At 40.3% G+C, this 26,045-nt stretch overlaps 1 protein-coding gene across 30 annotated transcripts in view; it reads left to right on the top strand.

The window, feature by feature from the left end:
- The window catches only part of madd (MAP-kinase activating death domain), a 50,073-nt gene that overhangs the window by 13,197 nt on the left and 10,831 nt on the right, over positions 1–26,045 (top strand). For 4 of the 30 annotated variants that reach the window (XM_078794641.1, XM_078794651.1, XM_078794652.1 and 1 more), the window contains exons 8-35: positions 4,278–4,450; positions 4,554–4,789; positions 4,864–5,020; positions 5,109–5,212; positions 5,350–5,555; positions 5,829–6,082; positions 6,325–6,464; positions 6,666–6,767; positions 7,088–7,129; positions 7,671–7,688; positions 10,260–10,319; positions 12,484–12,589; positions 12,701–12,887; positions 13,088–13,238; positions 13,560–13,763; positions 15,851–15,901; positions 17,440–17,543; positions 18,157–18,240; positions 18,319–18,477; positions 19,284–19,404; positions 19,593–19,655; positions 20,383–20,503; positions 20,833–20,938; positions 21,008–21,118; positions 21,188–21,295; positions 21,369–21,533; positions 21,622–21,694; positions 24,096–24,202. In XM_078794641.1, the coding sequence (XP_078650767.1) occupies positions 4,278–4,450; positions 4,554–4,789; positions 4,864–5,020; positions 5,109–5,212; positions 5,350–5,555; positions 5,829–6,082; positions 6,325–6,464; positions 6,666–6,767; positions 7,088–7,129; positions 7,671–7,688; positions 10,260–10,319; positions 12,484–12,589; positions 12,701–12,887; positions 13,088–13,238; positions 13,560–13,763; positions 15,851–15,901; positions 17,440–17,543; positions 18,157–18,240; positions 18,319–18,477; positions 19,284–19,404; positions 19,593–19,655; positions 20,383–20,503; positions 20,833–20,938; positions 21,008–21,118; positions 21,188–21,295; positions 21,369–21,533; positions 21,622–21,694; positions 24,096–24,202 (3,513 nt within the window). The remainder of the gene's footprint in view (positions 1–4,277; positions 4,451–4,553; positions 4,790–4,863; positions 5,021–5,108; positions 5,213–5,349; positions 5,556–5,828; positions 6,083–6,324; positions 6,465–6,665; positions 6,768–7,087; positions 7,130–7,670; positions 7,689–10,259; positions 10,320–12,483; positions 12,590–12,700; positions 12,888–13,087; positions 13,239–13,559; positions 13,764–15,850; positions 15,902–17,439; positions 17,544–18,156; positions 18,241–18,318; positions 18,478–19,283; positions 19,405–19,592; positions 19,656–20,382; positions 20,504–20,832; positions 20,939–21,007; positions 21,119–21,187; positions 21,296–21,368; positions 21,534–21,621; positions 21,695–24,095; positions 24,203–26,045) is intronic. The other 26 variants (XM_078794658.1, XM_078794655.1, XM_078794645.1 and 23 more) reach the window with 18 other exon arrangements.

Here is a 26,045-nt window from a genome sequence, read left to right as displayed (position 1 = left end):
AAACAACACCGTGACGCGTATCAGTTTTAACGCCGCGCTTCGCGGTCGCTTTATCCGTCGTCGCTGCCGCTGTGCGCCAACAATGAAATCCCAGCGGTTACTGGTGTGGCTGGTGGATAAAACAACTCTGCTGTAAGATGGACACACCTTTCACCATTTCCGCCATTTACGATAATGTATTTTTCTCAGGGACTTGTTAGTTAATTTATTATTATTATTATTATTATTATTATTATTATTATTATTATTATTATTATTATTATTATTATTATTATTATTATTATTATTATTATTATATCAGCTCAATATAGAAGGCTGGAGGATTTGCTTTTTCCCAGCAGTCTATGATCTTCAAGGCTGGTTTGGACCATGGTGAAGAAGGCCTCGTTAGAGTTGATGACACGACTTGAATCCGGCGAACCATCAATTTTGTCTTGAGGGACAAATATTATGTTCAATGATACAGAACAGAACCAGAGTACAAAGCGCTCAAATAGCCCATCTTACTTGAGCATATGTACTGCTCAAACTTGTACCCCCAGTATATGTTCTCCTCATGACTCTCAGTGCGGTTGTTGCGTGCTATGCGAGCAGCTTCTGTTTCCACTTCAATGATGTAAAGTACTCCTTGGAACTTCGTGACTGCCAGCAACCAACTTGACAGGTTCTTAAAAAAAAAGTCCAAATAATTGATACCCTCAAAACCCTGCAAAAACTCACCTCAGCCTGGTTGGAGTGTCGAGCTGCTGCTACCACTGTGTAGTACTAAAGAGGCCTTGCCTTGCAGTGGATTGGCTTCTGGTTGAGTGTAGCTTTCACTTTCATTTCTCAGACATTGTTCCCGAGTTTCACTTTTCAAAGGGAGTCCAAATGTTTTCCCTCCTGAAGCAGTTATGTTACTCAGTTTCTGACAATACACAGACTCAATGTTGGTCGTGAAATGTGCCTGCAGAAGTAATTCTCTGTGCAGCATGCAGGAGTATTGCAGAGCATATCTGCCTCACTGACAAGAGATCAGCGTTTCTACTTTGGGCATCTCTGTGTGGATTTTGCATGTTCTCCCTGTTTCAAACTAAAAAGATCTGTTTCTACAAAAGCAGGGTTGTCCAAAGTGTGAGGGCCACTTGCAGCTCATGGCTCATTTTTTCTTGGCCCATTGCACATTGTAGAAATGAAATTCAACAAAACTGAAAAAATGGAAAACAAAAATTTAGGAAAAGGTACCATCACATTTTTCCAACATAAAAACTATATGCATCTGTTCCCTGCCCCCTTATATTGTTTTTATATATTTTTTATGTTGGTGGAGTGGTGGTACTCATAAAATTTCTTCTATGTTGGCAGGTCTGGATTCATTTTGAAACACATCCTAGAATTGTCCAGTCTGTCAGCCTTACAATGCCACCTCCTGTACGGGCTTATAATGACAAACTACATTCACAGACAGTCCCATTACAGTGTGTTTTTGAGCAAGGAAAAACGGGTAACACCAAATGTATTTGTGGCGGTCCAAATTCATTTTTGGCAAGCTGCAAAAAAAAAAAAAAAAAAAAATGCATATACGCATAACAGAAGAAACTAGTACTGATTATGGTTATGTTATGTTCATTCATTCATTTTCTACCACTTTTCCTCTCGAGGGTCGCAAGGGTGCTGGAGCCTATCCCAGCTGTCTTCCGGCGAGAGGCGGGGTCCACCCTGGACTGGTGGCCAGCCAATCACAGGGCACATATAGACAAACAACCATTCACACTCACATTCATACCTATGGACAATTTGGAGTGGCCAATTAACCTAGCATGTTTTTGGAATGTGGGAGGAAACCGGAGTACCCGGAGAAAACCCAAGCATGCACGGGGAGAACATGCAAACTCCACACAGAGATGGCCGAGGGTGGAATCTAACTCTGGTCCCCTAGCTGTGTGTACTATGTTATGTTAAATGTTTTAAATGATTTTTTAGAAGATTCAGACATAAAGCAGAAGTAGCTATTGATGTGAAAGACAAATACTTGCACTGTAGACTGCAGTTTTTTTTTACTTTACATAGAAACTTTGTGTTGCTTTTATATCAGCCTTTTCATATTTTTTAGATTGTGCTATTGCAGTAGCAGTTGAAAGTATGCTAGCGCTCGCCTAGTTTTTTGGAAAGATCTGCTGCTGTACCATTTTTGCCCCATTGTAAATGTTGGTCCAGTTGAATTAGTTGGCATGCTTGGACACTATACATAGTTACAGTTGTGGTCATAAGTTTCCATAACCTCACTGTGGGCATATACATAATTGCAATATTTTTGTTTTTAATTTAAGGGAGAACAATTGCACAACTTACATCTTTGACCACAACTGTATTAATACAGTAAACCTCAGATATATCGGATTCAATTGTTCCCACTGGTTTTGTCCGATATAAGCGAAATCCATTATATGCGTATACCGGAAAATGTCCGCCACATTCATTACACGGACGCGCAATGCTATGGGGGAACCTTCTTTGATCCATGTTCAAGATTATAACATCTTTGTATGAATTACAGACATGTACATGAGCATGAAATAAAAAAAAAATGCCTTCTTGTTGCTATTAGCGAGGTTTAGAAACCAAACGATAAACGTAAACGCAAACGATAATGACGTCACAGGCTATTGACAAGTCGGCAAGTTCCCATACATTTCAATAGCATTTGACGTCATTATCGTTTGCACTTACGTTTATCGTTTGGTTTCTAAACCTCGCTAATAGCAACAAGAAGGCATTTCTACAGATTTGAGAATTTTTTTTAATTTCATTGTACATGTCTGTAATTCATACAAAGATGTTATAATCTTCAGCTTTGGCTGTGAACATGGATCAAAGATGGATCAAAGGCCACGATGCGGCCATCCGATATATGCGAGGGAAATTGGAACGGGACTGGAGATTTTGTCCAAAATAGGTGAAATCCGTTATAAAAAAGATATATGCAATGAATTATTATTGGAAATACATTGCAGAAAAATTGGTTCTTTTTTATCTGTCCGTTGTGAGCGAATTTCCGATATATCCGAGTCCGATATATCTGAGGTTTACTGTATTAGTGGCTGGGTTTTTTGCAGTGTACAATAGTAGTGCTTTGTCTGTTTTCCTTATTTTCTTTTTCATCATAAAACATAAGTCTTTTGGACCTCTTCCTCTCACAACCCTTTGACTGTCAAACAATATATATATATATTATATACGTATATATATATATATATATATATATATATATATATATATATATATATATATATGCACACAGTATATGTATGTATGTGTATATATTCAATTCATGCTTGTCACACTTGTCGTTTACTGTGGACATATGGCAAAACAAATAGAACGGGCCATGATTTTGTCATTCTGTCGTTCCATTCCAGTGACACTTGCCACCTTGGCCCTTCATGTAAATTTCCCTGCATATTTTTGTATTCCCTTCTTAGTGTCTGCTTAGATTGACTGTGATCACCCAAAAGCAGATCTTCTCCTGTGAAAATAAGGTTACTCATTTACGCTCCTGTGGAATATGTCATGCCCCTGCACGGACATCCTCTTTCATATTACTTTGCTTGTGACTACCACTACCACTTGTCATGCTCAAGAATATAATGAAATGCATATGAGTGCTTCAGAATATTTTATGCACCACTTAATGACACACTTCTGAGGTCTGGCTTGAGCATGACTCAATATGTGTGCATTGCCTTTTGCATCAGTGAGCCCTGGTAACCAGCAGCAAATACGGTTAAGCTAATCCTTTTAACAAAGACATTCCACCAGTCCCAGCAACTAAATGTTCCATTATGCTTAGCTAAACACTGGGAAGTCTGCAGCAGTTCCCTAAAAGCAAGACAGTAACTTTGCCCTTCCCCTTTTCCTCCTCCTGCCTCTCCTCAGCAATGACACACATCCGACAGGCATCAACATGTACTACAAGGCCAAGCTTCAGTCAATAATTCTCATACATTGGAATTCAGTCAGGAGACTAAATGATTAGATAATTCACATATCATTTGTTGTTTTTGTAACTCACAAAATCAAACAGTTTGTCTATCATTTTTTGTTTTCTTTTATGAGACAGCCATACTTTTAAGGTGATGCCCTGAAAATGAGGACAGACACCCTTTAAAACGGGGATTCAGACAAATACTACAATTTGTTGATGCCTGTCTCGGAAGTGTGTTATTGAAGTGTTGTTGGTGTTTTTTTTTTTTATTCCTGCTTGCTCACTCAGTTTACATCTCTGTCACCCGTTCCAGGCTTTGGCGAGCATGAGTTTGAACACCCAGCCCATTTTAAACCTGGAGAAGTTCCAGGAAGGGCAGGAAATGCCTCTGCTTCCTCCTGGGCGTGATAAAGCTTCACCATCATCCACAGAGTTCAACCCCCTCATTTATGGCAATGATGTTGATTCTGTGGATGTAGCCACAAGGCAAGTCTTTTCTATAGTTTGGGGGGAAAAATTGAATTCATACTTAATGAATTCATACTGAGTTTGGGACAATCGAGCTCATGCCATTTCTTTTGTTTGACAGGGTGGCGATGGTCCGGTTTTTCAACTCCCAAAATGTTCTCCATGGTTTTCAAATGCACACAAGGACTTTGCGCCTCTTTCCACGCCCTGTAGTGGCTTTTCAGTCATCATCTTTTCTTGCATCTCGACCGAGGCGCTCCGCTTTTGCAGATAAGCTTTCCCACACCCAAGCTGTGGAGTTCTATGGAGAGTGGGCTCTCAATCCGACTAACCTTGCGTTTCAGAGGATACATAACAGTAAGATGTTCATTCCAAATGGTTTGCTTGCTAATAAATGAGTACTAAGGACAACTTGCACACTGTGGTTTCAGATGTGTTTGACCCATCTTTAATTGGTGACAAACCCAAGTGGTATGCTCACCAGCTTCAGCCAGTCGTTTACAGAGTGTTTGATGGGAGCTCCCAGCTGGTTGAGGCCATGGCAAGTCCATTTGAGGATGAGAGCAATGACTCTGACCCTACAGACAGGTAAGGAAGAACAAGCACATTTTGGGTATTCATTGAGATGGTTGAGCTGTTTGTTTGTTTCATAAGTAATAACGCATTTTTGTCTCAGTGGTAGTGACAGCGAGGCATATGATGACTCAAGCTCATCCTATTCCTCACTTGGAGACCTTGTAAGTGAGATGATTCAAGGAGATATTCAGGGTGACACACCAAGTATGTTCCTATTATTTTCCACTACATTTCACAAAGAATCTTGCACTTGATCTGCTGATGTCCTGTATTCTTCATTGATTTTATATTAACAAACAACCATTTGTTCTTGCTTGTATTGTCTAAACGTGATGACTTAGGCCTTGAACCACATACACATGCTGCTCTGGGAGATGCAAGTGAGGTGGAGTTTCAAGATTTCCAGGACTTCAGAGAAGGACATGGCCCGGGGAGTTCATCTAGCGGGGAAGGTCCTGCAGAACAATCAGATGGACAACCCCATCGCTCAAGCTCCAGCACAACTGCAAGCTCCAGTCCGAGCACAATCATCCAGGGAGTCAACCATGTGTGTCATCAATTGATATATTGATACATGTCGCTGTTTAATTAAAAAAATAATGTTAATTGTTTTTAAAGGTCATTTTATATTTATGTAATACGTCCAATCAGAATTTTTAATCATCCATTACAAATACTGAGCTGCCTGTTCGGAACTCAAATGTTAGGTTACATCCATGTCCAAAGTTCTCTTTTAACGTGGTGACTGGTGTGATAGAAGTACAATCACATAGAAACATGATACATCTTCTTTATATATTCTTTTTTTCTTTCTTTCCAGGACCACGGGGAAGCGCCTGATAGCGAGGCATCAGCCGTTTCCGCCCCACAGCAGCCTGTCCCAGGAGTTGGCGGCCAGCCACTTCTCAGATCGACAGCTGACGCTTGCTTGGCGGATCCGGCAATAAGAAAAAGAGAGTATGACAACCCCTATTTTGAGCCTCAGTATGGCTTCCCCTCTGAAGATGATCCTGATGCAGAAGAACAAGTGGAGTCATACACCCCTCGATTCAACCAGAACCTCAATGGCAACAAGTGTGTTAAACTTGTTCATCACTTGAATGAATTCTTTCTCTTCATTCAAATGGGCTCTATGACCAACCATGCAATGGCAACACCCAGCATGTCACACTAGTTCTTCATTCATGGTGGTCTTGAATCATTGGTGGTGTAATCTTATGATTTGTTGGACATTTTGGAACATGTTTCACATATTGGATGCACATTTCTGTGCTTCTTTGAGGCACAACTAATAACATATTATGATTTTATTAAAGGGCTCAGCGTCCTTCACGTCCCAGTAGTCTGAGGCTCCCTGGGGAGTCTGATGGCGAGGGGGATTCCCATAACAGCTCACCAAACTCAACCATTTCCAACAGCAGCAATGATGGATTTGGAGGACTCATGTCCTTTGCTAGTAAGATTATTTTTATTTTTATTTTTTCCATTTTGCTAAAGTTACAAAAAGAATGTATCCTGTGTGGGGGATTTCATTCTAGAAATGTATATATGAGAGGCATATTTGTGCATATTTTATATGAGGTTTTCTTCGTAGCTCAAGTGATACCTCTTTGAATTGCAACCACTCTTTGATAATATCTTCATATATTCCATACAGGTAATCTTTACAAGAATCATGGCACCAGCTTTAGTCTGTCCCATCTTGCTCTACCCAACAAAGCTGCAAGAGAAAAGTCAACACCTTTCCCCAGCCTCAAAGGTATGACGGCACTGCCAGTTATCATCTGCCATCATTAATACACGTGTTTCCTATTGACAATATATTAGTTGATCTTCTGATCCACCACCGTATTTATAGCCTGTCATTGCTTTAGATGAATGCACCAAATATGATTCAATCTTAACAGGTATTAATGTGGATGTAACTCCAGGACATACACAGTACATGCTAAAACATTGCATACTCATCAATTACCAAGTAAAGTTGAGTATGCTAGTGTAGTTTTTGATTGTCATTTCACTGACTGTTTTTTTTTCTGTTCTGCTTTTTATTCCTTGATATTTTTTTTTTCATAAAAGACTATTTGAGTTTTGATATTGAGGAGGAGACGGACCAAGCAGGTCTGTAGATATTCTGTTTTTCTAGCCTGACTTTTTTTTTCTTCCCTCCGATTGCTTGAACAAACATGGCACTATTTCAAAGGAGAGCATTGAGGATTTGAAACATTTTTCTCTCAAGTCTGTAAATGGATGCATCCTGTCAAAACGAGTCTTTGCATTCAATTTGTTGTGGTTTTGCAAGGCCAATACTGTTAATGCACAGTGTTTATATTTGTACTCATCATTATATTTTACTGTATATGTCATCACCGCTGATTTTCTCTTGTTTTGGGATGAAAGTGGAAATACAAGTAGCTACTGTATACAGTACAGTTACTGGGAAAATGGGAGTCTTGACCGGTCAAATATTGGCCAACCTTACCAAATTTTACATTTTTTCCCTAAGAGGATGATTAAAAGAATATCAGTACGATAGATCTTCAATTGAGAGTAATAAAACGGGTGTAGCATGACACTCAATAGCTCCAATCCGAGGGAATAGCTGCCATAGAAATGTTGTTTGATTCCTTTGATTACGATGTGTGTTATCTTTGTTATCCAGATGCACCTGACAGCCCGGGTATGTCATGTTTGCAGTGTTAGTCTGTATTAGCTCCTGAGTAGGCTTTCTTTCTGTGATTTGATGTGGCCTGTACCTATCTTAGTTTGCCTATTATTTCCGACTAAGATAGAAGACACTGTGGTGTGCTGTATATCCACACCTTCCTGTCTATTCCTTGGCCATACCTTTTTGTGTGACTGATAGGAGTTTTATTGATGAAGATGACCTCCAAGGTAACACAACTTTTTATATTTGTACCTTGACTAGCAGAGTCATCTTCCAAGTGTGGTGGGTGGTGTAGGCTACGTTCACACTGCAGGTCAATTTGGCTTTTTTTGTTTGATTATTATGTGACCCCTATGTGATTTCTTTTTCATGTCAATGTGAGCGGTACAATTCACATTATTAAGTGCGACTCCTTCATATGTAAATATGTGTCTCAACGGTGAGGTCACATATATCCAACCAAACATAACCGAAAGGTGTACTTTGCCGTGCTTACCAAGACTTACTGTTGGCAAACGTTCTTCTCGTCATCAGAAAATGATTTCAAACAGTGTCTGTGAAGCGGCTCACATCAATGTCCCACCGGCGTGGTGGTCACGTTTTGCTAATGTTTCACATGAGCACTGATAAAAAGATAATCACCCTGCATACATTATCTCTCATTCCAGTCTGATGTTGTCATCCTTCCAATTTGCATGGGTTGAATTTGAGCTTCAGTTTTTTTAGCCCCTCAAGATGGCTGTGGTTTCATTCGGCAACTTTAATACCATATTGAAGGGGGAAATTTAACAATCATGATAAAGCAGTATCCGAAGTACAAAAATACAGTGCATCCGGAAAGTATTCACAGCGCTTCACTTTTTCTACATTTTGTCATGTTACAGCCTCATTCCAAACTGAATTAAATTCATCTCTTACCTCAAAATTCTACACAAAATACTCCATTATGACAATGTTTTTTTTTTTACTTTTTTTGAATTTATTAAAAATAGAAAGCAAAAAAATCACATTTACATAAGTATTCACAGCCTTTGCCATGAATTAATTAATTCATTAATTGCCATTATGCCATGCATCTTTTTTCCACTGATCATCCTTGAGATCTTTCTACAGCTTAATTGGAGTCCACCTGCAGTAAATTCAGTTGATTGGACATGATTTGGAAATATAATAACTGTCTATATAAGGTCCCACAGTTGACTGTGCATGTCAGAGCACAAACACCAAGCATGAAGTCAAAAGAACTGTCTGTAGACCTGCGAGACAGGATTGTCTTGAGGCACAAATCTGGGGAAGGATACAGAAACATTTCTGCTGCTTTGAAGGTCCCAATGAGCACAGTGGCCTCCATTATTCGTAAATGGAAGACGTTTGGAACCACCAGGACTCTTCCTAGAGCTGGCCGGCCTTCTAAACTGAGCGATCGGGGAAGAAGGGCCTTAGTCAGGGAGGTGACCACTCCTTAGTAAAAGGAACATGGCAGCCCGTCTGGAATTTGCCAAAAAGCACCTGAATGACTCTCAGACCATGAGAAACAAAATTCTCTGGTCTGAATGCTTTCGTCTGGCCACTCTACCATACAGGCCTGATTGGTGGATTGCTGCAGAGATGGTTGTCCTTCTGGAAGGCTCTCCTCTCTCCACAGAGGAATGCTGGAGCTCTGACAGAGTGACCATCGGGGCCTTGGTTTTGAGCTTCATGGCAAAGGCTGTGAATACTTATGTAAATGTGATTTTTTTGTTTTCTATTTTTAATAAAGTCAAAAAAAGTAAAAAAAAAACTTTTCACATTGTCATAATGGAGTATTTTGTGTAGAATTTTGAGGTAAGAGATTAATTTAATTCAGTTTGGAATGAGGCTGTAACATGACAGCCTCATTTTCAGGGAAATTCCCACTCACAGTGACAGGTGTTCACTGCTACCTCGTGTCCCTGTGGGAATGGAAGACCAATACAAATTAAATCTTAGAGATTAAACACTCTTAGTGCACAAAATAATTATCAAACTTTCTTATATATTCATATGATGCACACAGACCAAAGAACAACTTGATGCTGTGGTTCCTTTCTGCTCTGTTCGCCTTGTGCCGTGAGGCATTCATGCACACTTGTAATTATGAGTATTAGGCAGTAATTGTTTTAAATTCTAAATTTATGTACCTCCTATTACAATTTGGTGTAACCCTGGGTATACGTGTACCTCACTTTGAGAACCTAGAACACAAAAGACGGGATTTTAGCAACAAATACGGATTGGTCATCCAGCCGTAGACATGCATGCATGCAGCATAGTCGACTGCAATCACTCGTCAACAGTTACATTTCACAAATTCAATTGAAAGAAATATATACAATATTGACATGTCTTTCATCTTCTATCATGGTAGGCGGAACACTGGAGTTGATACAACATGATTTGTATCATTACGTGTATACAGTTGTGCTTTTTTTTTCCCCGTGTTTGATGTGGTATGCATGTCATGTATGTACAGTATGTTATTTTATGGGTTGTTTAGACTGGTTTAGCCAGTATCCCTATCTCTGTGCACTTCTTGGCGGCACTAATTCTGGGTTTTGTGTGCAGTATTTGGGCTAAATTCTCTAATGGAGATAATAACAGAGGCCCGCCCGGGGAGTGTAGAAGGTGGGTTCTGTCTGCCCTTTCCCCGAGTGAGCTGCATGCTTCTCCAAGCCAGTCAACTACATCTCCCAAAATTCTTTTCTCTTTTGTTTTTGCTCATTCAAGTCCCTGTGTGTGTCTTAAATGATATACTCTGTCACCCCCTTTTTCACTTCACATTATCCAACCATCCATTTTCTATGCCGCTTATCCTCGTTAGGGTCGCAGGTCGCTGTCTTTGGACACCCTGGACTGGTGGCCAGCCAATCACAGGGCACATATAGACAAACAACCATTCACACTCTCACCCATACCTATGGACAATTTGGAGTGGCCAATTAACCTAGCATGTTTTTGGAATGAACATTTTCCTCCAGGAGAACATGCAAGCTCGAACCCAGATCTTCCCAATCTCCTGACTGGGTGGCCAACATGCTAACCACTCGTCCACCCCACCGTGCGGCACTTCACATTATGTGTATTGTAATTATCTATCACAAGCATCTTAAAAGTGTGGGAAGGATTATAAAAAGACATTAAGTAACATGAACATAGGGAACCTGCACCAAACACACCGCGTCGGCACGCATCAGGTGGGGTTGGGCGTAGTTTCTACTGTATTTGTTGCATAACACCGATGTGGCTACTATTGTATCTGCACAAACAGTTGAAAGCAGTTTTTTTTTTTTTTTAAATCTTCAGTAAACAAAAGCTTGGTTAATCCAAGCTTAAGGTCAACATTTCATTTTTCTTGCCTAATGTACAGTCCTAGGAGTTGCCATAGTTGGTCTGGAAAGTCTGTTTAATTGGGCAGTCATTTAAAAACTAATATAAATGTAGCATAATGGCATACCCGCAGGACTATTTTTTGGGTCACAAATTTGAATGAATGGACATTAGGGCTGCAGGATTCTGCAAAAACATATGAATTATGATTTTCTTGCTTAGAATTGAGATTATCACTCTCTGGGGTGACTTTTACACATACACAGGCACACACAGGCACACACAGACACATAGTATTAGACTCATCATTGTCTTGTCCTGCTTTAAAGAAACTTAAATGTGGTTGGTCTGCTGTTCTTTATGGAAGGACAGTTGACTTTTTTTAATAGAATAGAAAGACTAAAAATCCATCAAGGTATAAAAAATATGGCATACTTGCTCACTCCACAGTGCATTTATGCACGTAATAAAGAAAAGTCAAAATAAAAGCCAATAAATCAATGCGATCGCTTCTCCGTGAGCTGATGAATGATAGACAGGGAGCCCTGCTGGTGGCATCAGATGTTAGCGGGTAGAACCAAGGCAGTGGAGCCAAATCGCTCTGGCCAGTGAGGAGGAAGTGTTATCTATCATGTTATCCATTGCCAAATTGCAGCGTTTCTGCAGCTTTATTTCAAGAAAAAAAAATTGATTAATAAATTTTTGGAAAGTTTTTCATAGCCCTATTTTTTGCTTTTGAATATGGTTCAACTGGTGGTGGTGTACTTTGTTTTTCTCTTTGACTCATTTAGAATTCATGATAAACATTTGCAAACTGAAGCATTGGGTAAATTCTACAAGACATCTTGTGATCTCACATATACACATTGCGTTATCTGATGTATCTGATTGTACAAATATTGCTTGAGCTCGGATTCACTTGTTGGTTGGCCGCCTCATTAACACTGCAGTGGTTTGTACTAAAAGCATGATTGACACAACCCCCACAGTATGACCAATGACACTGTGGTAAGTCAGATGAGTCAGCTTGTGCTCTTTTGTTTTCAAACTTATTTGATTTATCACTCCTTTTTTGTGCATGGAATAGCTGATTTCTGCAAAGAATAGTCCTGGTCTCTTTTATCTATATTAGGCCATGCCACCACCCAGAGCACAATCTTCCGTGTGTATATCCTTGTTTGTTTTGCCCTTCAACTCTCCTGTGATAATACTGTTCTTGTCTACTAATTATATGGTCCAAAGTTAACATGAGCGGGTCATTCTTGGTGTGACATCCTCTTTTTACAGGTGCAAATGTGGGAAAAACAAACAATTTTTAGAAACATTACCTGGTGCATTGGGCCAAGTGAACAAGTCCCTTATTTAGTGTTCTTCAGAATGCTGTTGTAGCCAATGTTGTAGTTTGGAATTTTGTCAGACGATCTTCCTTTGTGGTGCTTTTGACATGTTGCTTCCTTCATAGGTGCACGTGCACCCCGAGCACTTGTGGATCAGAAGTCGTCTGTCATCAAGCACAGCCCAACAGTGAAGAGAGAGTCGCCATCTCCTCAGGGTGGCAACAACACAAGGTATTGTGTTGTAAGCATGAAATATCAGCACAGTGTCCAAGATTGAATGTTGCATACATTCATGAACCCGTGAAATGATCTTTTACATCTGAGCTTGTCTTATCTCGACAGTGAAAACCAGCAGTTCTTAAAGGAGGTTGTACAGAGTGTTCTGGATGGACAAGGAGTTGGTTGGCTCAACATGAAAAAAGTGCGCCGCCTGCTGGAGAATGAGCAGCTTCGCGTCTTTGTTCTGAGTAAACTGAATAGAGCCACCCAGTCAGAGGAAGATTCCAGACAGGAGATCATACGTGATGTGGTGAGTTGTTTTTTTAACTCGCAGCATATTTATTATAGACATGTTCCCAAACTTTATATAACTATAATTAATATTGCCTTATTTTGACTGTGAAACTATTTCTGCCAACATTGTAATATTGTCAACATGAAATTAAGTAGCTATACGTATTTCAACAGCAGAATCGGCATGAGCGTGTTTTAAAAAATATATCTTTTCAGGAGGTGAGCAGGAAGGTGTACAAGGGCATGCTGGACATCTTGAAGTGTACTGTGTCCAGTTTAGAGCATTCCTACACAAATGCGGGCCTCGGAGGAATGGCGAGTGTCTTCAGCGTATTGGAGATAGCGCGCACGCATTATCAGACCAAAGGTAAGTTTCACATCCACCACCTGGCAGGTGAACAGAATGTTTTGTTGTTATTTATTGGATTAAGCCTGTTTGTCTTTCAAGCTTGTTTTGCTAAGAAGCTTTGGCTTTGTGCTGCAACCACTGGTCATCCCTTGGTTTTACACCCAAATTTGTATTGAGCTTTAACATGCATGCTAGATGATAATCCGCTTGAAGTCAGTTACTAATGTTTTCTCCTCCTTGAACTAATATGCATTCTCCTGTTTTTCATTTGAACCTTTTTTTCCCTCAAAATTTTGGTGGAATGTCGTCTGTGCCCCTTTAATTTTGGTAACTCGTTAGACCCTGAAAAGCGCAAACGAAGCCCCACAGACAGTGCTGGCAGCCCAGGGAGTAAAGAGAGTCCCTCTGGTCGTATGGAGGCTACCAAACCTCAAGGTCTTCTGAACATTCCACATCTGCAGCTGCCACATCACACAACGGGCAGAGGAGCGCGCCATTTTGACACCAGGAGTCTGAATGAAGAAAACTTTATTGCCTCGATTGGTGTGTACACCACTCCGGCCTGCTTGCATGTGCACTGTGAGATCAACCCTTGAACCAGTTCCCATCCCTTTTCCAACCATTTTCGAGAAAACCCCTTTCACTTATCCCTGACAATGCAGGTGTTACAATATTCCACACATTTACTCACCATCGTTATGCAAAAAACATATAGATTATGTTAAAAATAAATAAATATGTACATATAAGGGCTGTCAAAATTAGCGCGTAATAGCTTTTCATGTGTAGTATCTTTTAGTATTATTACATTTTTCAGTTCATTTGGAGGTGTTAATACAATTACTATCATGGAAAAATATGACACCAACCTTGTTTCTTTAATTTCTTGTTCATTTCAATGGCTGGTACCACTGCAAGTATGTTACTTGTTTTTTGCAGTACCATGCCATAGCGATTGATGTAAGAACTTGTGTGATTTTGGTTATTATCAAGAGTTAGCAAGAATTAGCAGTGGAACCAAATGAATGTGAGGTGAAAGAAAAAGGGTAAAAATCCAGTGGAGTTGGGACATTCTCGTAGTACTGTGCAATGTGGAACAAAGTTAGAAGGTGCGTTCAAGTACTGTCAAACAAAGTAGGCAAAAATCCACTCACATTAAACGTACCAAACCTGGGGGATTTCTAATTGACCATCAATGAATGTCCTCATTAGGGTTGCGGGGGTATGCTGGAGCCTATCCCAGCTGACTTTGGGCGAGAGGCAGGGTACAACCTGGACTGGTAGTTTTATTTTTATTTTTTTATATACAATTTGATATAGTTGAGTATGAAATAGTTTATCACAAAGAGATTTCCATCCCTAGGTATTGTAGAAAAACTTTTTTCATTTGTGATTGAGTGCGATTAACTAATTAAGCCATTGAGCCATTTTGGATGATTTTGACTGATTTTTCGAGGCACACAGTGAATATAAATATAGTCATGATATGGTAATGTTGCATCATCACCTCTTTGTGCCTTTTGTGCAAATGAAACGTAAAAGTATAAATATCAATACGTCTTTGGGGTGAATTAGTTAATTATGAGATAACTATGGACAAATGCGATTAATCGCGATTGAATATTTGAATCGATTGGCAGCCCTAATACATATGCAGTATAATCAAATGTATTATATAAACATATTTGTTCAACTATTGAAACTGTCCAAGTGTTTGGAATATAAACCTGCTATCCTGCTGAGATTGTTTGTCTCGCCGTCCTTAAACATCTGTGTCTCTGTTTGCCTCCTCTATAGAGGTCTATCGTCAGCCTCTGAGCTCCTAGAATGCATGTTTTGTTTTGTTTTTTCCTTCTAATACCTAAATCTGCAGTAGCGGACGAGGTAAACCAGTCAAATGGGCATCACTAGAAACATGTGCGTTCGCTTGTGCCTTTACTGCAGGTTCCTACAATTTTTGCTGTATAAAATTGCAGCCCCTTTTTGCTCCCAGCATGGAAGGTGGAAACATCCCTCCCAGTAAACAGTCCCAGTTCAGAAGTAAATGGAAATGTTTGGTTGATATCATCACTAAATTTCACATTTGAAATGATTTGTTTGGAGACTTATTCTGGGTCTGTATACCAGGGACACTTTCAGTCAAGCAATGTGACACCTCTTTCCCCCCCGCATTCCTTCTCTTCCTATTGGAAAGCTGCACCCTCAATTCTACAGAATGCTGTGAGATATGCATCCCAGCTTTTGCAACTGCTCTCATTTCACCTTGTGGCTTGTCAGCCTATCAACCCGCATTTCATGCTTTTTTCCAAACTCTCTCAATTCTCTGGAGAGCCAAACGACTTGAATTTATGAAGGGTGTCATGCAGTCCGATCCTGTGCACCTTCTGAGGCTTGTGTGGCTCTCCGGGTGCTATGAGTGTGTTGTAATGTTAGCATAGTGGCTGCCTCGCATGAGGTTGGTCTACACATGCAGCTACATGCAGACATTACAAAACATTCTACTAATGCCATTTTCTTTTAAATGCTCTTTATTTAGTTTTAATTTCGATGCTCATCCGCCATACATACCTTTTCAACCTGCTCTCTGACTCTCTGTCTTTCTCTCCTTGCTTGCAATGCATCTTGGGTAGAATTGTGGAGCAAGCACCAGGATAAGCAAAAATCTATGGAAAAACCACAGAGTAAGAAACTTCACACATCCAAAAAAAAAAAAAAGATTGGGGTATTAAACTGTTGATCCTTTCCTTTCACCCCTTTCTGTCCTTTTATAGCCAATGATGGCTTTACATCAGTAGACGTACAGCATTGCGCCCATTCCAATTGAGGGGGACCTAAAACATCAGTATGCATAGGGATTACTGTGATCACAGTTTAACATGTACAGTAGTATGTCACATGCAGTGTCATTGTCTTCTTGACTAATTCCTTGTCAGTCGTTTGGTTACAGTCTAGAATTATTTGACTGAAATTGATGGTTTGGGCGAAAAGGTAAAGTCTACAGTTGCAATGAACCATGGGAAATTGTATGCTGTAGTTTACTGGTTTAAGCATTTGTAAACTATTTCTCAGCAGAAATTAACATTTGCTGCGCTTTTCTGCTCTTGAACTATGCTTTCCGTTTTCCAGATTGTGTTATTTATTTTTTGGGGGAAAATGTTATCAAAGTCTTTGGAAATATTTTATGTTCCAAAAGAACCAGACTGCGATAGCCCGCTGAAGGTGACAGTCAGACAAAAACCACTTTCTGTTTGTCGGCATGCCTAACTGCCTGTGTCTGTGTTGTTGTTGTTGTAACTTGAGCCACGTTGGCAGCACTGACAAAGAGTTATTGTTGCGCTAAGTGATGGAGTGTTACACTGCTACACGCTCTTGTAGTTTTCTTTTTATTTGTGATTGTTTTTCAATATTTGACTGCACTTTGGGCTTGCTCCTTTGTACCTTCTTTGTCTGGTCCTCCTAAACTTACTTGAGCTACACTTGAATCATGGTTTACATACTGTATATTAACCATTCACATGAATTGTCTTTGTAATTTGGGGCTTTTCAGTTATATTTTGGAACTATTTAGTTCATTTTTTATGTTTATGTATGAACATAAAATGGGTTCAATGCAGAACTCTTTACACACCTTCTGGCAGGTTGTGCTTTTTCCCATTCGGTAAAAAGTATTATTTACTTTTACTCAACATCCCTTCTTTACAAAAAGTAAAATATCAGGTGTGCTCAGATGTTTTATTTCTCTTGATCATTTTCAGAATGTTGTTACACTCTTGGAGTGATCCTGACCATTAGCTAAGCTGTATATACGATAGCCGCATGTATATTTTAGCTGTTGTTCAGATTTACAAATATTACATTTATAATATACAGCCAAACCTTTGCACTACACTTCTCACATAGAGATGCCTGTTATACAATTATTTTGCTCTTAAAATACATTTATGAAATCCCAATATTGCCATGACCTTCATGTGATGGGTGTAATTTAAATTCTCAAGTAAAACTTTTGCAGCAGCTTATTGAAGACAAAATAGGTTTTCTTACAAGATGTAATGGTCAGTAGACCTGCATGGTCTGGGCACTGTTGCATTCTGCTAATTTGATTACCATACATGAATATAGTGTTGCTGTGCAGTGTTGGCTTTGCATTGGTGGACTCCCAGCAAGGTAAGGGTGCTGAAATATTGATAACAGCCTGACAGTTGTGTTCATCCCTCAGGAGTTGAAGGAGCAAAGCAGCAGCGCCCTCCGGTGACCGATACTGAGGAGAAGAAATCACAGATCAGCGCTGATAGTGGGCTCAGTGTTACATCTGCATCTCAGGTTAGTACACGCCGTGCACCAGGGGTCACCAACCATTCTGAAACCGTGAGCTGCTTTTTGGGGACTGGATAATGCAAAGGACTACTATTTTGATATACACTTCATCCACCGTTCATCCATTAGACACTGATGGTGTTAATGATATCTAACAATTAATATCAACAATGATTTAATAAGAAAAGAATCAGATAACACCATAGAGAGTGGGGATTACCTCAGTTCCATATTTCTTGTCTTCAAGTACGGTTTTAGTAATTTTCGCTTCGCCCGCTCGCTTGTTTCCACCATGTTTGTATGAGCTTCACAAACATTTTGGTCATGTGCACAAAGAACACTGACAAGAAAACACTGACCTTTCAACTCTACTAAGTCAGAGTTCATTTATGTTAAAAAATGTCATTTCCCCTTCAGGTGTAAGTGTATATTTATAAGTAAACACGAATAGCAATCCAAAAATGAGATGCAGCTCACTGGCAAGTGATGCTATTTGAGCTTTTGTTAGAACAGGCTGCAGGCGACTCGTGGTCCTTTGGGCCCAACGAGCACAACGACCCCTGATATGCAGGATATTTTGATTCATTGACCACTTTTTCTTATTTGCTTGGCTTTGTAGAAGAGTGACTCAGAGTCTGTAACAAGTTCAGAACCTCCCATCTTAACGAGAAGTACCAGTCAAGACTCTGAGGCGAGCACAGTGGTAGGGCATGACCAACTCCTTTATAGAAATCTGTACAGTGAAGCATGATTTATTGCAATTATTTTTCTGTATATTTAGATAAGTAATAGCTCTGGAGAGACTCTTGGTGCTGACAGTGACTTGAGCAGCACAGCGGGAGATGGCCTGGGTGGGAGAAGTGCTCTACATTTAGCCCAGTCCAGAGGGACCCTCTCTGACAGCGAGATCGAAACCAACCCTGCCACCAGCTCAGTCTTTGTAAGTTCACCAGTTATGGCTCGTGAAGTTATTTTCAGATGTTTTTGCTCATACAATCTTGTATGATGTCCCTGTTTTTTTTTGTTAGTTTTTTTACTTAATGTACATTTTTTATTGTAACACAAATGTAATGGTAATGGTTTTATTTCATTTGAACATGCATCAGATTACAATTGAGTGCATCCCATAATCAGTTCCCAGTTCCACATGTCCAAAAGGAGTAGGAAGAAGCAAAGCTTATTAAATCCTACCCCTCCATCTGGACTTTTACAATCAGTAACTGTTACATTTGTTCACTTCCTGCTTTCCATAATATAGTTTAGGTTTTTTTTTTTTAATAATGTACCTGGTACCTCGTAGGAGGTGATATGAGCATCCAATGCCATAATGGGTACCATAGTAAGTGTCAATATAGTGATATATATAGCACATCATGACTGGTTCAAGACTCTTCATCCTTGTATTTAGCAAACATCAACTGTTTGTATTGTTTCTTGAATTGGCTCATCGTTGTGCATTGTTTGATTTCCTTACTCAATCCATTCCATAGTTTGATTCCACATACTGAAATGCTATGGCTAGCATAACGTAGTCCTAGCATAGAAGTGTTTCAAATGTACTTCTTCCCTGAGATCATATTTCTCCTCTCTTGTAGAGAAGTATTGGATGACATTTTTAGCTAATTGCTTATTTTTAGCCTTATGCATTATTTTAGCTGTTTGAAGATGAACTACATCAGCAAGTTGAAGTATTTGTGATTTTAGAAATAAGGAGTTAGTAATGTGACAGTTCTTTGGCCTCCACAGGGAAAAACACACACGCTGAAACCAGGGGCAAAAGAACATGCATCAGCAATGGCAAAGGGGATTCCAGTTCAGCCTATGGAGGATATCAGTATGAGGATCTACCTTTGTGAAGGCCTGCTTGGTATGTTCTGTCTGGGTCAGAGCCCACCTATCATAATCACTGCTGTCAGTCGGATTTTCCTCTGTCCCTGTTGTTGTATCTTCTGGGCTTGGTCTGCTCCTTATGCCATAACACTTCTCTCCTCTTTGCCTAACCCCCTCTGCTTCTCTTTTATCCTGCTTCTATCTCCTCCTGGGAAAATCTTCCAGGCCGTGATAAGAACTCCGTTTGGGATCAACTAGAGGATGCTGCCATGGAAACCTTTTCCCTAAGTAGGGCTAATCTCTTGTTGTTGCCCTTTTTCCAGTGTGTGGGGTGCAAACGCCGTTCACCAAGTGTAGCTCAGAATTTAATCTTTGGAGTGAGGTTGGCTTCTCTAGTACATAAGTGAGCGCCAAATCAAAGTCGAACCTGAATTTGGCTATTTGTCAATACCGGTGCTATTCAGACGCCAGAGCTCTGCTTGCCTTAACATGATTATTATCATTATTGTAGCATCTGCAGACACTATAAGAATGACAACAAGGTGGTCAATGAACAATTGCTTTATTGAACAAAACAGGCTACCCTCTGTCACAACCTCTGTCACTAGAAGAAGATTGGCGAACGTAGGTGTCACCACACGTCACGTGACACAGACACACATGCTCAGCCTGATGCATACATGGCTTCACAGACAACACAGAACTCTTAGCATATAACATACATTATCATTGTTATCATTATATTATGCTGTAGTAAACTCTCTACAAGCAAGTAATGTATGACATTGTAGCAACTTGGACGTTCTGTATAGTGGTCATAAATCAAGTCTGTGTGGCCGTGAATGTGTCAGTTGAAACCCTTGTGTGTGTATGTGCATTGCGAGTGAGGATGATGGCTGCAGTGCATGTGTAGACATGGCTACATTCACTAATACTCTGTTGGCTATGTGTACTGACAACAAGTATAGAAGCATAGAAGGTTTTGCAAATTTTGAATTATGTTTCATATCTTCAGGTAAAGAGCGCTCCACGCTTTGGGACCAGGTGCAGTTTTGGGAGGATGCCTTCTTAGATGCTGTCATGTTAGAGCGTGAAGGGATGGGATTGGACCAAGGACCTCAAGAAATGATTGAAAGGTTTGAAAAGTTGTATCTCACAGGATAGAAACCCTCTAAAATACTCAAATTGTGCATTTTCTATACCGATACGAGAGCGCCTATTCTAGCTGACTTGGGGTGAGAGGCAGGTCATGCCACAAACAGATCAACAGTCATTCACAGGGTTGACACATTCACCATTCACACTTGGGTACTTGCAACACATATTATCCTTCAAGAGAGCAGCCACCTAACTTGAAAAATCTTTCACAATTAGGGCTTTGCAGAAGACAATTCCATACCGAGTTATACCCCAATTCCAGATAGAATGCTGGGAAAACACTTGTCCCTGTTCTTCTTTCCAATAGATACCTGTCCTTGGGAGAACATGACCGCAAGCGTCTGGAGGACGATGAGGACAAACTGCTGGCAACCTTGCTGCACAACATGATCGCATACATGCTAATGATGAAAGTATGACGCTTTGTTTACATCAGACTCATCACTATTCTCCCTCTCCCCATTAACCTCACGTTTGTGCAGGTGAACAAAAATGACATCAGGAAGAAAGTGAGGCGTTTGATGGGCAAGTCCCACATTGGCCTTACCTACAGCCAAGAGATCAATGAGCTGCTGGACAAATTGGCCCAAATGGTCAGTGTTTGTTTCTTGGAAGTGAACGTTTGAACTGCTGCATATCGCTTACATGACTTTACCGTTTAGAACGGCCGTGAGCTGTCTATCAGGGCCTGTGGGAGCCGTCATATCAAGAAGCAAACCTTTGTTGTACATGCTGGTACTGATACAACTGGGGATATTTTTTTCATGGAGGTCAGCGTTCTCATCACAATGCCTTTCTAGATTGATTGGGTTTTGTTTGACATGTCACTCATTGATGTCGCAGGTATGTGATGACTGCATCGTCCTGCGTAGCAACATTGGCACAGTGTATGAACGCTGGTGGTACGAAAAGCTCATCAATATGACTTACTGCCCCAAGACCAAGGTTTTATGTCTCTGGAGACGCAACGGCCAAGAGACACAACTCAATAAGTTCTATACCAAAAAGGTAAAAGTCTTTTTATTTTGTCTGTTTTACACATTTTAGATTAGCGTTAAGTACTAAATGACTCATCACCTTTCCTCTCTGGTTTTAGTGTCGAGAACTCTACTACTGTGTTAAAGACAGTATGGAAAGAGCTGCAGCCAGACAGCAAAGCTCAAAACCAGGTATGGACAATACTTTATGAGGTTAACTAGTCATGTTTTTTTTTTTTTTTTATCATGGTACGAGGAATGGCAGTGCCTGCAAAACAACACAACCACTTAGAATGTGACCCTGCTTTCTTGTCAGCACATTTTTAAAGCAGTCTTTAAAAACTCCAAAATCTGGCCTTGCTGGGGGGTAGCTGAGGTGAAACGTCCAATTAGTGCATGTTGTTTTTAACCCCTATTATCAGCTATTTTAACCACTTTGGATGGGGACTTAGTACAGTGAAGAAAATAAGTATTTGAACACCCTGCTATTTTGCTATTTCTCCCACTTAGAAATCATGGAGGGGTCTGAAATTTTCATCGTAGGTGCATGTCCACTGTGAGAGAGATAAACTAAAAAGAAAAATCCAGAAATCACAATGCATGATTTTTTAACAATTTATTTGTGTGATACAGCTGCTAATAAGTATTTGAACACCTGAGAAAATGAATGTTAATATTTGGTACAGTAGCCTTTGTTTGCTATTACAGAGGTCAAACGTTTCCTGTAGTTTTTCACCAGGTTTGCACACACTGCAGGAGGGATCTTGGCCCACTCCTCCACACAGATCTTCTCTAGATCAGTCAGGTTTCTGGGCTGTCGCTGAGAAACACGGAGTTTGAGCTCCCTCCAAAGATTTTCGATTGGGTTCAGGTCTGGAGACTGGCTGGGCCATGCTAGAACCTTGATATGCTTCTTACGGAGCCACTCCTTGGTTTTCCTGGCTGTGTGCTTCGGGTCGTTGTCGTGTTGGAAGACCCAGCCACGACCCATCTTCAATGCTCTGACAGAGGGAAGGAGGTTGTTCCCCAAAATCTCACAATACACGGCCCCAGTCATCCTCTCTTTAATGCAGTGCACTCGTCCTGTCCCATGTGCAGAAAAACACCCCCAAAGCATGATGCTACCACCCCCATGCTTCACAGTAGGGATGGTGTTCTTCGGATTGTACTCTTCATTCTTCTTCCTCCAAACACGCTTATTGGAATTATGACCAAAAAGTTCTATTTTGGTCTCATCTGACCATAAAACTTTCTCCCATGACTCCTCTGTATCATCCAAATGGTCATATGCAAACTTAAGACGGGCCTTGACATGTGCTGGTTTAAGCAGGGGAACCTTTCGTGCCATGCATGATTTCACATCATGACGTCTTAGTGTATTACCTACAGTAACCTTGGAAACGGTGGTCCCAGCTCTTTTCAGGTCATTGACCAAGTCCTGTCGTGTAGTTCTGGACTGATTCCTCACCTTTCTTAGAATCATTGAGACCCCACGAGGTGATATCTTGCATGGGGCTCCACTCCGATTGAGATTGACCGTCATGTTTAGCTTCTTCCATTTTCTAATGATAGCTCCAACAGTGGACCTTTTTTCACCAAGCTGCTTGGTAATTGCTCCGTAGCCCTTTCCAGCCTTGTGGAGGTGTACAATTTTGTCTCTGGTGTCTTTGGACAGCTCTTTGGTCTTCGCCATGTTACAAGTTAAAGTCTTACTGATTGTATGGGGTGGACAGGTGTCTTTATGCAGCTAACGACCTCAAACAGGTGCATCTGATTCAGGATGATACATGGAGTGCAGGTGGACTTCTAATGGGCAGACTAACAGGTCTTTCAGGGTCAGAATTCTAGATGATACACAGGTGTTCAAATACTTATTTGCAGCTGTATCACACAAATAAATTGTTAAAAAATCATGCATTGTGATTTCTGGATTTTTCTTTTTAGTTTATCTCTCTCACAGTGGACATGCACCTACGATGAAAATTTCAGACCCCTCCATGATTTCTAAGTGGGAGAAATAGCAAAATAGCAGGGTGTTCAAATACTTATTTTCTTCACTGTATGTACCTTTTTATCCTAAAAAAAACCCTCCACTTGATCTAGGTTACAGAATAAGGCAATGTTTACACGGAAAAATATATTTTAAAAATGCGTTGTGGCCTCTCATCCACACTTAAAAGCTGAGCTTTTGGAAAACTCCATCCACAGTTAAAGTGTGCGATGATATGATATAATATGATATGTCACTATATTGATGAACTTATGTGTTATAATGCGTGACACAGCTACTTGTTGCTTTTTCAGGCTTCTGGTCAGCCAAAAGAGATTTTTTTAAACTCTACTGATGTAGATTTTTTTTTTTTTTTGACACCGGAGTGGGAGAAATATGATGCTTTGAAAATATCAGTGTTTGTTTGGATATGGCCTAGTACGTCTAAAGTGAGAGAGGAAAAAGACCGGATCCATACAGAATAAGGCTAGAATCTTTGTGTTTTCATGTGTCCGTGTCACGATCAAAATAAGCCACCAGACGTGAACATCAGCGTCAACATTCTTACCGACCTACTCAGCCCTTGTTAACCTATTCCTATAGGTCCAGAGCTGGGGGGAGAGTTCCCTGTCCAGGACATGAAAACTGGTGAGGGAGGATTGCTGCAAGTCACTCTAGAGGGAATCAACCTGAAATTCATGCACAGTCAGGTAAGTAGCCAGGACCACCCCATCTCACTCAGGGGCATGAAAACTCACTCATGTTAAAATCTAGTTTTCATCACATCCTTTTCTATGCCTTTCTGCTCGTCTCTCCAGTTTGCCTCTTTACCTTTTCTTTCTTGCCGTGACTGTCTTCCTCTAGTGTTTTTAGCCACTATAACTTATAATCCAAAGGTAGTGTCTGATATCATGGTTGATTGGCATTTTTTCCCCAGTACCATATGTTTTCCTTTAGAGGAAGAATTCATGTCTGGGCGTTTGTGTTTTTGTTTTCGTTTTGCTTTTTCTTCTTCTTGTGTTAGTTTCTGTGTTTGCCTGCATGCCTGCATTTCCAAAAACAATATTAACACATCCTTCCACGTGTTTCTTTTCACATTTGGGAGATAAAACCTGTTGTTCATTTACTGTGTGGGAGCAAATGAAGTGTTAATATGTGTGGTGTGTGTGTGTGTTGTTCATCAGTGGTAAGACTGATGAGCTTGTACAAAGACTTTTCATTAATAATTGGGTTATTCACTAGCAACTTAAGACACTTAGACCCTCAAATATCATCTTGTGAAAGATAAGAGTCTTAGTTGGTGTTTTTTAGTGCACCTTGGCACGTACGTGTTCTACTGAGAGATAAGTGCCATTTTTCTAAGGCTTTTTTCCCCCTTTCTACTGGTATCGGATTCTGACACCAGCACAACTCGCTTATTGGAAACACCGTCTGCAGAGATTTCTGATACATGAGCCTTTAACATTGTCAGCAAACGTGTCCAGAACAGTATCAGCAAACATGGCTGTCCTCACTTGAGCACACACACATACTCACAACCGCTCCGACTGACACATTCACGCCACACAAAAGGCATCACAAACTCTTTAACACAAATGAAACTTCTGGGTTGCTACCCCATCATATTTTCTTGTATTCCAGCCTCATATAAAATTAACTACAATGGTAATGTAGCGACTTGGAAGTTATGTGCCATGTTAAGAGTTCTGTGTTGTCCAACTGTCTGAAGCCATGAACACATCAGGCTGAGTGTTTTTGCGTCTGCGTGCGTGCTTGTGTGTGCGCGCGTGCGGAGGCAGCTGCGTGATCTGATATTCTTCTAGCTGCATTTGCTGATGTTCTTTTGGCGTGGTGGCAGCCGACAGTTGTTTTGTTCAATAACGAGATTGTTGGTTGACCTCATCCTTGTAATTCTTATAGAGCCTGTGGACGCTGCAATAATAATAATAATAATAATAATAATATTGAAGCAAACAGAGCCGTGGTATCAATATTGACAGATATTGAGGGATGCTCCCATCGATCGCTCACTGATCGTCCGATTTCCATGAAAAATCATGTGGTCAGCAAATGCCGATGAATGCCTTTCAACACCCACTACAAAATACGATCATCTCTGATTTGTTCTATTGCAGCGTGCGGCCTGTAGTGAGCGTCTGCCCTGCCCAATTTCCTTCAGGGATGCCAAACTTACCTGCTATTTGTGAGAGTAATATACAATTTGCACAAATAACCCGAAATATGAATTAATCGGACTAAATGACCAGACTCTCTTAGCTGTGGAAGACACCAGCTTTGCCAACTGTTCTCTCGCTTAGAGTTGTGTACCACTGGAAGTCCTGCTAGATCACCATCAGTCTTTGTACTCTCCTTGCAGAAGGCTGAAGAAGAATCCTGTAAGTTGCACCAAGACAACATATATATATTATGTATATATACATATTATATTACATATATATTGAAACAAGTTCAAATATGTTTTTTTCTAAATGCAGGTGAGTTCCCTTTTTCATATCACAAAGTCAATAGCAGGGGTGCACCCAAGAATTCTGG

Source organism: Doryrhamphus excisus, linkage group LG11 (assembly GCF_037039965.1).
Source record: "Doryrhamphus excisus strain RoL-2023G ecotype Guam linkage group LG11, RoL_Dexc_Guam_v1.1, whole genome shotgun sequence".
NCBI classification, from domain to species: Eukaryota; Metazoa; Chordata; class Actinopteri; order Syngnathiformes; family Syngnathidae; genus Doryrhamphus; species Doryrhamphus excisus.
The sequence above is the reverse complement of the archived record's forward strand: the minus strand, read 5'-3'. Positions and strand labels throughout refer to the sequence as shown.